At 40.7% G+C, this 13569-nt stretch overlaps 1 protein-coding gene across 2 annotated transcripts in view; it reads right to left on the bottom strand.

Moving 5' to 3' along the window:
* LOC147731524 (sodium channel protein type 2 subunit alpha-like) overlaps positions 1-13569 on the bottom strand; it is a 662760-nt gene that overhangs the window by 122381 nt on the left and 526810 nt on the right. For both annotated transcript variants that reach the window (XM_086956588.1, XM_086956587.1), the window contains one exon: positions 10392-10673. In XM_086956588.1, coding sequence (XP_086812714.1) covers positions 10392-10673 — 282 coding nt within the window. The remainder of the gene's footprint in view (positions 1-10391; positions 10674-13569) is intronic.

Raw genomic sequence — 13569 nt, 5'->3', positions numbered from 1 at the left:
CTGCTGGTCATTGACAAGCTCTGTGACATATGCAATGTCCCTTTGCTTACAAAGCATCCTGACCAGTGTCTTTCCGGAACTTTCGCCCTCGCCATAGTACCTATAGCCGCCTCCATGTTTAGGTAGCAGGTTTCTCACTGAGCTTCTTTGTCATATGCCGATAGTTTCTCTCTGATAGCAGCAAGAGTGTGTACATTGTGCTCCATGAAGAACTCAAGTTCAATGGCGTGGATCTCCCCCTCCAGTGTGGTTATTTGGAGGCGAATTGCCTTGAGTATTCCCTATTATTTTGCTATACATGCACCATAAATTACTACTTTAAAGATTTCCCACAGCGTAGGGGGGAAGGCCACTGCACTCTTGTTGTGGGCGTAGTAGTCAATGATAGCCGTTCTGATTTTGGCCCTGAAGACAGGATCATAAAAAGGCATTGGTGCCTAGTTGCCAAGCGAAAGCTTGTGGGGTGACCAGCGGGGGGCATATCTCCAGAAGGATGGGGGCATGCTCAGATAGCCTGCGAGGCAAGTGAACCAAGTCCGTGGCCAAGGTAATTACATTGCATGTGAGTAGGAAGTATTAGATTCTGAGCCATGTACCATGGGTAGTTGTAACGCAAGTGCCTTCTGAGCTGTCAGCATCTTTCAGTCGCCAGACATCAGTTAGGCAATTATCTTGCATAAGCATCTGGAGCTGCGCTGCGGCATTGGATCAAGGATAACCTTAAAGTCACCTTCACAAATAACGGTCCCAGGGCAGCGATTAAGCACCAGACTCCTACAAAGAATTTCGGGCTCTCGATGTTGGGACCGTATACAGAGACCAAAACGACAGGATGTGTATACAGGGTAGCAGAGACAATTACATATCACCCATCTCTATTGCATAGTGCCTGTCATGTGTGCCAAGGCAGCCCTTTATGGATGAGTATGGCGGTAACCTAAGCATGGCTGGATTACAGGGATGCGACGGTCTCTGCGATCCATCCAGCCCGAAGGTGGGGAGCAGTTGCCGTGGTTAAGTGGAGCTCCTCCAGGAAGTATACGTCCACATGGTGTCTATTGTATTTTCCATCAGTCTATGAGCATGCGGAAATTCCAGGTTAAGTGTGTATGGTGGTGATTCTGTATCTAAGGGCGGGGTATGTGACATAGCTGGGTGATCAGGGCTCTGTGCACATGCCCAAGGGGGCCTTAAGGTAACATAGTGTTTCGCCAGGTGCGTGGCATGTAAAGAACAAACAAGGAAAAACAAACAGTCCAACATATCCACCCATTTCCACTACAACCTCCCCAATCAGCTGAGATTCCCTAGCCCACCTTATTCCCCAAAACGTACCCAAACAATAGCAGAATGCAGTGGAAATCATCCTGTGAGGTGCCAGATAGCCGGACCAACTGCTCAGTCATGGACCAACCGGATGGTCAACAAGCAGTGGAAGGACCCCCATTAGAGGTTGGTGAGGGTGCATCAAAGAGGAGTTCAGGGGCTCAGTCAATGCAGATCGTGTTGTAACAACTAAGTTAAATAATTTAACCTTGTATTACCAAAACTGATGGCATAATGGTCAAGGTTGTAATCCCCACTAGGCAGTTGTGTCTCTTTAGGTGGCCCCGGTAGGGCCTCTATTCATTAGTTCTAAGGCAGCAAACGTCATTTGGTGAAGATCCCGCTTGGGGCGGGGTGTCCTTGGAATTCGGCAGCTGACAGGTGAATTTCATCCCTGTTTTAGAGTCGGGGAAGTTGTGTGGTCTTCCATTGTATTGAATCCATAACTAGAGAGGGTACAATAAGGAGTAGGTGAGCCTTTTGGAACAGCTGCTTAACAGGGAGAAATTCATGACGGGTAGCCTGCACCACAAGTTTAAAGTCTGGGAAGAAGGAGATACCATTGCCTTCATACTGATGATGCGGCGTTCTTGTACAAGTCATAGTACCATGTTGGTGGCGGGCGCCATAATTGAGTATTCTAGTGACTATAGGTCATGCTGGTGCACCTGTGGAATGGCACTAGCCAAGTGTGCCACGAGCACGCAACACAATGAAGACTGCAAAGAGGGCGTCTTCAAATAGTGACCGCAACATGCGCTCAACATAGTATTCAATTTATTCGATAACGGTGGATTATGGTACCTAAAGGATTTGGAGGCTATTGCATCTGGATAGCGCTTCTACGTTTTTGTTTTTCAGCTTGATGACTTCCAGGACTTTGTCCATGTGAAGAAGATGTTGTCCTGCAGCAGTTTGCGTGTCCTCCACACCGGAAATGTGACTCTCCAGGTGACGTAAGCGGTCATCATGTTTTTCTACTCTTTCCTTTATACGCTCTAGTTAGGAGACCAATTTTGGCATCAATAGTGCGGAGGCTGTTCTTGATGTCCAAGTCCTGGATGTTGGCACTTTGGGTTGACTCAGGGAGGTGTTCCGTGGGTTGTGATACAGGTGGTGTGTTTGCAGTTACCCCTCAAATGCCATGTTGGGCTGTTGAGCATTAAACTTCCCTATGTTGTATGCGTGGAGGAGGGAAGAACATCCTGGGTCCTGCCACAATCCTCATACCACACTCCTGGGACCTGGGGACATGAGCAGCCGCCCGCAGGGGTCTGCACAAATGGTAATTCATAATTGGTGATGGGGAACCCCTTAGGGTGTGGTGTAGAGATCCTGCAGAAGGTTGTGATGCCCTAGTTGGACATGTTAGAGGGGGCAGGGAAGCCTTGCAGGAGTCGAATTCTCTCTGAGTCCTGCCTCACACCAAGCCCTGCAGAGATGGGCTCGGGGGCAAGAGCAGGAGTAGCACCAATGGGAGGAGGTCTAGTCTGTCCTCAAGTGCACATGGTGAGCATGGGGCCCAGTACTCAAAAGGGCCCAGAATGGTCTCCAATACACCACGAGCAGCCTCCCTCCACTGCTGCTCACCTCAGTGCCGCTGGTATCAACAGCTCGTGCCCCTGGCTAGGGTCGATGTGCCGCTCTGGCCCCTCTGCACGTGCCCCCAGTGTCCAGCAAGTCTGGGGGCACAGAATTCCTGCGCATGCCAAGGGCCATGGCAGTGAAGGACCGCAGCCCTCCAGGTGAATCTCACATGTAGCACAGGGTTTCCGCAATACAGGCGCAGACAGGCGCCTTGAGTCAGGTCAGTCGGGTGCGAGCAGGCCCCATCTTGCACAGCTTGCAGTATACATCACTGCAGAGGACAGCAAGAGTTCCTTTTCCCCAAGGCAGAGACTCTCCAAGACCTCAGGGCAGTCCTCACAGGTATCCAGGGGCACAGGAGCATGGGGACACTGCACCTGTAAATCTTGCCACGGAGGGAGGCAGAAAGGGATAACATCGGGGTCCATGGTACAGGCCCCAGCAGGCTGAGCTACAATCTGGCACCTCAAGCTCAGCAGTCAGAAAAATAATGGCACCAGTCATGACACTGTTTAGGGTGTAAATGCAATCCCATTCAGTGCCACTTTGACCCTAGAACCACTGATGTATGGCGGAGGAGTTAATTGAACGGCAGAGCCTTGTTTTGTTGCAGACATCTTGCTGCCAGGCTCTCTAGCACCCCCATAACTACTACACTTTGGGCAACTTGTTAATATGTGAACTTACATAACTCTCTCCACCACACTCATATTTGTTTTAGGGTGAAAGACAAGATCCTGTGCCACTGGTGACAGTAAAAGGAAAAGGTTACTTGCCCTGTAAGCATCTGTTTGTGGCATGTAGTGCCGTAGATTCACACACTGTTTATACTTCCACCACCTCCTGTTGCCCCCTGCAATTCCTGTCTTGGAAGTTGGCCTTCCTTGTAGCCATCACTTCCTTCTGACGAGTCAGTGAGATACACACTTTTACTTTAGAAGAGCCCTTTGTCCAGGTACATCAATATAGAGTGATTCACAGAACAATCCAAAATGCCTTCCTAAGGTCGGTTCCAGTTTCAGCCTTAATCAGACAATTGACTTGCCAGTCTTCTTTCTATAACCAGAGTCTCTAGTAGAACTAGCTCAGCATACTGCTGACATTAAAAGAGCACTCATGTACTATATTAATAGAACATAACCATTTTGTAAGCCCCAACATCTATTTGTGTCCTACTCCTAGACTCATAAGGGACAAGCTCTTTTCAAAGCAGGCGTAGCACGTTGGTTAGTCAAAGGCATATAAATGTGTTATGCCAAAGCCAAGGGAACCCTTCCTTCCCCTACTAGACCTCATTCTACTCGCAAAAAAGGGGTATCTATGGCTTCCATGGGTAATATACCATTAGCTGACATTTGCATTGCAGTTAGCTGGTCTACCCCACATACCCTAACTAAATATTACTCTGTGGACATTCTAGCCAGACAGCAAGCTATAGTTGACCAGGCTCCCCTACAAACACTTTTTCAGTCTTCTGCAACAGTGTCTGGCAAAGCCACTGCTTTTAGGAGGACTGTTTTACAGTTTATGCATGTGTATCTACAGCTGCACATGCCAAGAATGGAAAATGTTAATTACCCTGTAAGTATCTATTCATGGCATGTAGTGCTGTATATTCACATGTGCCTACCCTCCTCCCCAGTCACCGTAGGTTTTACAGACTCTATTCCTTTCCTGTTGCTCTTATTTAATTTCATTTGCATGAACATATTTATTGTATTTTCTGTGCTCCATCTTCGACTTTGCCCTAAATGCGGGAAAAACAATCTAACAATGTAGTCAATGCCCATACGCACTACAACTAACAGGTGGAGACACTAGACCCCGTGACTCGAAAAGACTTCCTTCAAAGAAAAACAAGTTGTAGATGTCTGAGGTAGTAGTATCCACAACATTTTTATCTACAGCTACACATGCCAAGAATATATATTTATTTGATTACCAAAGACACCTGTCATTTAAGGTTATCTCTGTGTCTAAGAAGAGCCATAAGTTTTAACTTTCTCTACAGAATCCTATTATCCACCAACTGTGGGAGAGTTTAGAGTTTACTTAAAGCTGAACAGTATAACTTGTCTTAACGACAGTGATTTGGAGGCTGCTCTCCGAAAGGAGAGACAATCATGTTATTTGCACAGGATTGCACAGTGAAGTCAGAACTCCTGCAGCGTTCAAGAATTGTTTAATGTAAAAATTAAATATGATCAGTGAATGAGAGGATATTTGTGGGACTCCATAAGTTCATGATGGTATAATACTCTCACTGCAAGGGAGAAGAGAGAAACTTCTTTCCCATTGGGTTGCATTTTGACTTTGTTTTTCTAGATGTAGAAGAAAAGGCTAGGGGCCCGATGTAGGATTTCGTCCGTTATTAGGGTTTTCTAATGTAGGAGCATGCTTTACAGAATCGGTATTTTACCGAATCTGTATTTACAGATTCGGTAAAATTACCGAATCGGTAAATACATTCTCGGTAAAAATACCGATTCTGTAAAAGCACATGTAGGTAGCACATCTTTGAGTGCCGCAGGCCTTTCAGATTCAGTATTTTACCACCCAATCCAATTGGGTGGTAAAATACAGAATCCAGGCATGTCTGTGTGCCACATGGCACACAAGTCCGGAATTGGGGTGCCAGAGGGTGTCAAAGTGACACCCCCTGCATCCTTGCAAAAATCGGAATTTACCGAATTGGTAAATACCCATTCGGTATTCACCATTGATTCCTATGTGCTTCAAGGCCCATAGGAATCAATGGGGGATACCGATTCTGTATTTACCGAATCGGTAAATACTGAATCTTACACATTCGGTATTTACCGATTCTGAAATACCTACATGTGCCCCCTTCTATTTTACCACTTCTTAAATACCGAATTGGTAAAATTCGGTATTTTAGAAGTGTTAAAATAGAATTACCTACATCTAGCCCTAGGTTATGTATGTTTTCCTTTCTTTAATTGTCACACTAAAGCTCTGTCTCTGTTGGATACCGAAGGATCATTTTGTAGTGTGTGAGACCTTTTTGTCCATATCTGTATTGTTCTCAGCTAATAGTGTGGATTGTTCTTAGCTGTTAGTGTGGAGAGTGGAACTTTCTATATGTGTTTTCATGATTTCACAACTACATTGACAGTAAATGCGGTTAGGGCAGCCTTACAGATCATGTTACTTTGTGAATAACTAAATAATTGTATGAAGCTTGGGGTGAAGCTGGGAGAGGAAGTTGAAGGAAGTACGAGGTTCTTTAAGTGCTATAAACTCTCTCTTGTGCACATTCTTCACATTCATCGCCAAATGTGTCTTCCTACTGGTTGAGCACATGTGCAGGTTACTAGAGTGCTTACTTCACATGTGTGCACTCCATCCACAATTTAATCAATAAGAATGGAGAGAACAATAACTACCTTCTCTTTCCTAGCCTTTTCTTTTCATAAGTGTTTGGAGTTTGCTGCTGCTGGTGACCTTCTGAATGGCGATGATGAGATTTCCACAGACAACAGGTTTAAACATGAGACTTGCATAACAACAGTTCGACAAGTGACATGAGGTTTTTGGAAAACCTGATGATGAACAGTGATCTGGCAATATAGTCGCACCTTGTTGTGTCGAAGATTGGAGCATCAAAAATGTTGGCCCCTGGGATGACCACAACAGAGTGTTATTGGTCAAAATTGCTGTAAATTAAAGCTTTTGAATTCTATGTCAGAAGCAGAGGCTTCAGATTATGCTACTCTTTCCTTTACAGCAAAACACAGCAGCCAAAAGTATTCAAAGAAAAAACAATTCTACATTTCCCATAATTCTGCAGTTCAACCTCAAATAAATGGTAAACCGATCCAAGAACATCCTGTGATTTGCAAATTACTTAGTGGAGTCTGGATGGTGATCCCCCACTCCCAAATATTCTGCTCTGTTGGATATTGATGTGGTTTTAAAATGTATATTGATGGAGCGAGCTTCAGAAATGATTTTATTCTGGCTCGTGATATAAAACTCTCATAACTTGAATTAACATATTAATGAGTTATTGCATGGTTTGTTGTAGTAAACCAATTTAGAGTAGAATTCCTCATCATTACATGGGACTAATGTGCTTTATGTTGCATTTGCAAGTTTGTTTAATAATTCATAACTAATGTTGTTTTGTCTGTCCTATTGTCTTCGTCAATATTAATGCGGCTGATTAATTAATGGCATGTGCTTTTATTATGTGTGCTTATGTGTTTGTCTATGTTGTGTCTGTTTATCCATGTTGTGTTTGTCTATCTTTTTACTCTTTCAGATATATGAAGAATCCTGCTGGACATTATGAAGAATGGTAGATTTTAAATGTGCTGCTTTTCTTTGTGCTTTCTGCTAGGTGACTTATACTAATGGGTTAACATTAGCTATGAAGGTTGGAAACAGAATGACTTTCATTTCCTGAATTAATTATTGTTTTGTGTTTGTTTAAATAATAGTTTTCTGAAAAAGTGACGCAAGCTAAAAGTGGCGCAGTGACGCAAGCAAAAGTGGCGCAGAAAATTGACGTTTTCTGAAAAGAGGCCTACTGATGAAAAGCCACACGAGAAAAACTTATTTTGAAAAGGATGAGAAGCCTATGAACTTTTATTGTGAAAAGGTTTGAAAAGAACTGCAAAAGGCACTCTGTGGAGAGGTTTGCTAATGTGCCACGAGAAGCTCAGAATGGACAGGCTCAAGGCCAGGATGTGAGTCGCGTTTTTTTTGTGCACTACATGAACAATCTTTGCTACAAAATGTAGCAGCCTAAGGAAGTGCTGCCAGGACTCTGTGCATGAACAATGGCTTTGTGTAAAAGCCTGGACTTGAGGTGGAAGATGCCACATTTTACTGTGGCGTGAGGTGGTTCAGCCAATGGGGAGCCAGAATTCAGCTGATGGTATGTGAAATTAGTTAGTTTAGCCATAGTTTTAGGGTATAAGAATAGGCTCTAGGAGCAGATTTTTGGCTTACGCTTCTTGATTCCAGAGGGACGTGTTCTGCTGTCCGATGAAAACACATAAGGAAAGGTGACCTTAAAAGACTTTGTTTTCAGGCGATGAGGGTAGAGACAGAGAATTAGTTAGGGTTTGGAAATGCACTTTTTCACTTATTTCTGCTAATGAATAATATTTTCCTGAATTAAGCTCTGTTTATAAATGCTGAATAAAACTTTCTTATGACTTTTTAAAATGCTTGCTTAATAAAGTTCCAAAACTTGAATATGTTTGAATAAACTTTTACAATTTCAAGCTGGTCTTGTTTATTGTAGATAGTTTAAACAACATATCAGATCCATTCGTCTCATGATTCAGCTGCTCTGTTATTTAATGGGCCTGGTATTGACTGGTAAGTTTGGTGGTAGATAGTGACATCATTTATGCAGAATTTTAGTAGGAGCGCTGGATCAATATGAAATTGGCCCGCCAATGAGGATCTTTCTCGGAAGCAGCTCTCTGCCCAATTCTCTTTTACTATGTTGAATTTCTTATCGAAAAGCTTCTGATATCAAGGTACTTGACATAGCAGGTAGAATATTTACTCCTGCAGGAGTATATTTTCTTATTTCTAAAAACCAACTCTAAATGTATTAGTTATCCAGTTATTCCAAATGACCAACAGTTGTGTGCTGTTAAATGTATTATAGTTTATGAAGATGTGACATGCGAATCATGCAGAGACCATGCTGGTCAATTATTGGTATCTCTAAATAAACCATTTGGTCCAGTTTATTCAGTGACGCTAGCCCACTGGGTCAAGTGACTTTTGGTAGATGCAGGTATTGATCCTTCTATATTCGGAGCACATTCAGTAAGGGTAGCAATGGCTTGCAAAGCTTTTCCTTTAGATTCTAGATTAGAGGACATCATGGCGGCCGCCGATTGGTCCTCAGATTCCACATTTAAATAGTTCTTTCATAAACCTATTGTGGATGTGGCTTCTGGTGTGGTGGCACAGCTTTGAACAAGCATAATCCGAAGCCTCCTTTCCTGACATAGAATAAAAAATCTTATAGCATTCACATCTAGAATTTTCAATTATATTAAGGACATTGAGTAAAGGATTATCACACCCAGGATCATTTTGCTATATATCTATATATAAGTTTACATTGGTATATATCAATTTTCTGTTGCCCATCCGATATTATTATATGTACAACCCAATATGTGGGATATTAACATGAATTTTCTTTTTCAGGTTCTTATAACAAAACAACATAGAAGTTGGAGGTCGTTGGCTTGGCGTTAAGGAATATGCAAGATACCCTCCAGGTGTGACAGTCTGAGGTCCTGATTTCAGGAGTAAGCAGTTAACCATGTTGGGTTGGATGAGGCTGCAGTTTAATTCAGTAAGAAGTTGAAGGTTCTTCTTGTTTGGACTTGATCTATAGTCTTGGTTTTCTGTTCAATAATCTGGTTTTAAAATTACTCTTCGGTCTACTTTGCAAAGAAAGAGGAAGGTCTATGGACCATAAGGCTTTTATAGTTACAGATAGCACCTGCTTGGTGGATCATAGAGATGGTGGTCTTGGATCATGGGAAATGTAGTGTTGGTATGTTCTTTGAATAATATTGGTTGCTGATTTTTGCAGCAAAGGAAAGAGAAGCAATACTCGCTTCTCTGTCCTTAATAAAATAAAAAATTCTTGATGCAAATTATAGAATTATTTTACAGTATTATAGCTATGAGGTGAATGTCCCTATGCCTCTTTGAGTTTGTAAATTCACACTCGCAGCTAAGCTTGGAGGCTGAAACACAATCTATAAATTTCTGCTTTTTGAAAGAGAGACTCTCTGTTGAAATATACAGAATGTGCAAACAACAGACACATTGCCAAAGGATCATCCTTGAATATATTTTTCTGTTTGGATGACATGCATTTTCCAAACTTTGATTTGAAGATTTTTCTGAAAAACAAACTAGGGATTTTTTAGAAAAACAAATGTGGGAGGCTCAAAGGAGAAAGTCCAATTCACTATGATCTTCAGAGTGAGAAAGTACCATTGACAGTCTTGTAATACCTATCCCTGCACACGCTATGGGTGTTGATAAAGGTCTGTCTATCTAGGTTTTACAGAAGTTTGACGGAAAAAAGGTATAACATTTTGAAAGTAGAGAAACCTCTGCTGGGCCCAACTGCAAATAGTGAAACAATAATCTAAAACAGTCTCGGGGTTGGAATGCAGGCTTATTGCCTGGGAACTAATTAGCGTAAAGGTGGATTCACTGCATTATAAGCAAATGCAAATATAACTATTGGTGATAAAGCATTTTAACATTATAATAACAGTTCAGGGTTCCAGTCTAGATTGTGACTTTAAAATTAAAACTTTTCTCAAACATAGAAAGCTGACACATAAAATTGATTAGTATTCCTCGGTGATAAAGAAGAAAGACTTAAAAATATCACAGAAAGATAAAATCACTTCTTAGAAGATCCCATGAAACATTGTGAAATATAAAGAACTTACTACTTGGAGTAGGGCAAGATATCCAGCTCCCACATTGTCAAAGTTCACTTTCACATTCTTCCATCGGGCTGTCTCATTCTGGTTTATTAATGCCTCACATTCTGTTTCATTGTCGACTTCGGTAATTAGAAACATCTCGCCTGTTGTGGTGTTCACACAGTGATAGAATTTACCAGCAAACAGATTTACGCCCATGATGCTGAAGATTAGCCAGAATATGAGGCATACCAGAAGCACATTCATGATGGATGGGATTGCTCCTATGAGCGCATTAACGACCACCTAGCATAAAATCGCACAAATATATAAAATAAGAATCCATGAGGCAACCTTCTGAAAATATAACTTGAAATGCTTTCCAAATGTGTGTGGAGTAAAGGATTATGCCATTTTAAAATCATATCAGGAAATTTTAAGGAAAGGTAACCACAGAAATGGAGAAGGAACTAAAATTTCTAGATGAGCATAAATAAAAAGAGGTGGAAAGTAAAAATAAAATTAAGACCTGATTGTGGAAATGTGGAGTCAAAGAATTTGTGTGCACTGAAAAAAAAAGATACATGTACAGGTTAAAAATACATACACCAAATAAAAGCAATAAATAAAAATGTACACAAAGATGAACAAAGAAAGAGTGGGTTGATTACATGAACTTCGCAAACAGAAAAGGAAGCAGATAGTAGCTGCAGGACACATCAACACATACTCTGAACTAAACTTTCTTAAAACGAATTCTATAGAGATGCATATGTCCCATTATTACAAGCAATCTTATTCGAAATTGACAATAAAGGCAGCGCCAATTAGGTATCTTGATATAATGTAAAATATTCTAAAACTCATCCAATTGAAAAAGTATAAAATCCTCAAACAACATGCAAAGCTAAAATACAATTTTAATAAAATCACAACAACATGCAAAGCTAAAATACAATTTTAATAAAATCACACACGTACAGAATCGCTGGCTTTGAAGCATCAATGCATGCAGGCTTGAAAAATGTGCTGTGAGTAATGCTGAGCAGCCGGGACAAGGAAATTGTTTTTATAATGTCAATTGATACGGCTTTTCACAGTGGCACATGCAATCCTGACATTTTGTTGCCTTAACATAGCATAGTGTTCACCTTCAGTCTTGTTTTTGTTCTAAATGAGTATTAGCAGTGAACAGAAGGTGTAAAGCAACATTTATTGATGAATACTGCCTGTTCACCACAGCTATTTTGTAACTGCAAGAATCATGGTGTCCGTTTAGCGATACCAAAAAATGACATGAGTAGTAACCCAAGATGTCACTGTTCTGCAAATATTGCACAATGAAGTCACAATATTCCAGATTTCACTTCAATATGAAGTACTTGCAATTCTTTTGTGTTTATTAAGAGGAACGCTGTTAGGCTGAGATTGATAAACTGCATCCCTAGTTTATATATTGAATTCATATATTGCAATTGACATTATTAAGAGAGGCTACAATGACCACTAATAAAGTTACTTATGATAGATTATAGGTTTGCTCTTAGTGATTATTATGTAGGCAGGTCTGACTCTGAATGCTTTAAAATCACGTTTGCTTGTCTTCTTGTAAATGTAAGTGACTGCTTACATGTAATGTTAATAGTGGTGTACAACAGAAACAGAGGCAGAGGATGTCCACTGCCATATGTCTTCAAAGCTTCATATCAAACACACATAACATGATACGAGGGGGTCACAGGCCTTCATCAGGACAAATCGGATCCCTACTGTCTGTGCTACGTCTTGGTACATTTGAGTAACTCAGTTGAAGAGGTCTCATTGACCATTAGGTTGTTACTCTCTAAAGTTAGGGTTGTTTAATAGCAAACTAATTGGTATCAGGTAAGACTTGCTCTTGCATTTCTGCACATACCAAGATGTAGCATAGACAGTTGGGATCCAACCTGCCTTGGTGTGAATGCATACTGAAGGGCCAGAAACATGTTGGCACAAAAACAATTTAAGGATGATTGAGACCAAATATCTCAGTCTTCATCTACCACTATTTTTAATCTTACCTTGTGTACCTTTCAAATAAAGGTATTTCCTTAGATTTACACTGAAATAGTTCTAGCTATATACTAGATCCTACACTTTTCCAGCATCAATTATCTTGTACTCCCTCATTCTGAGGTTGAGATTGCATTTGTGGTATTATCTTACAAGGGCCGGACGGATGAGCCTATGAATAAGCCTACGACGTATCGTGCTACAATGACTTTCTTCATCAAATATTATCAATCTCATAATACCCCAACCATGTGTGTGTGGATCTCAATTGTATCATGTGTATGTGAAAGTTAATAATGGCTGAACCTAGAGATTCCCTAACAAAAAAGCTACTAGATAAATACATTGTTTAATGTGTGATGCGTATGACAATACACATCCACAATGGGTAGCACACAACCACTAGTTTACTTTAAGCAATGCCTGAATGTTGTATCACAGATAAATATACTATTTATAAGGTTTCTCTTACATTTTGCAAGTTTAAAAATACCCTTGCACAAATAATTACTCAAACATTGTCAAGGGAAGTAAAAGGCCCAATCAATAAGTGGAAATGGTTATGTATATGAAAACATGTGGGATGACAGAAGTTGTTCAAAAAAATTATTTAATCTCTTTTTTGTAAGACAATGATCAGATGAGTATATTAAGGACATAATTTCTCCCACCAGAACCTACTGTGATATGGACTGGACTCTTAATTCACAATGCAATTTTCTTTACACATTTCTGAATGACTTTCAGTAAATTTATTTTTGACAAATACAGAGTATGACTTTCATTCCAGGTAGCTACAACTACAAATGAATTTCAGTTGCAGCAAATAGGCGAGTAATTTTCAGGCCGTGAGGGTACAGGCACTATTTATAAAACCATTTTTTCTAGAGGGAATGCTCTGTTTGCTATCGTTACTTAAAACACGGAGATAATAATGATGACACCATGCCAACTGATACATAAAAACTTCGTACAATATTGAAAGTGTGTGTTCCTGAGGGAGCATTAAAAAAAACTCTGGGAAGATAGGAAAACAAATTATGATGAACTTTGGACAAAACAACTTTTCAACACCAAACAAACCAACACCAGAGCTATTTGGAAAACCAGAATGGCATCAGCCGAGATGCAAGAGTATTAAATTGCTCAA

Source organism: Lissotriton vulgaris, chromosome 2_1 (assembly GCF_964263255.1).
Source record: "Lissotriton vulgaris chromosome 2_1, aLisVul1.2, whole genome shotgun sequence".
In the NCBI taxonomy this organism is placed as follows: domain Eukaryota; kingdom Metazoa; phylum Chordata; class Amphibia; order Caudata; family Salamandridae; genus Lissotriton; species Lissotriton vulgaris.
This window is presented reverse-complemented; position numbering and strand designations above follow the sequence as displayed.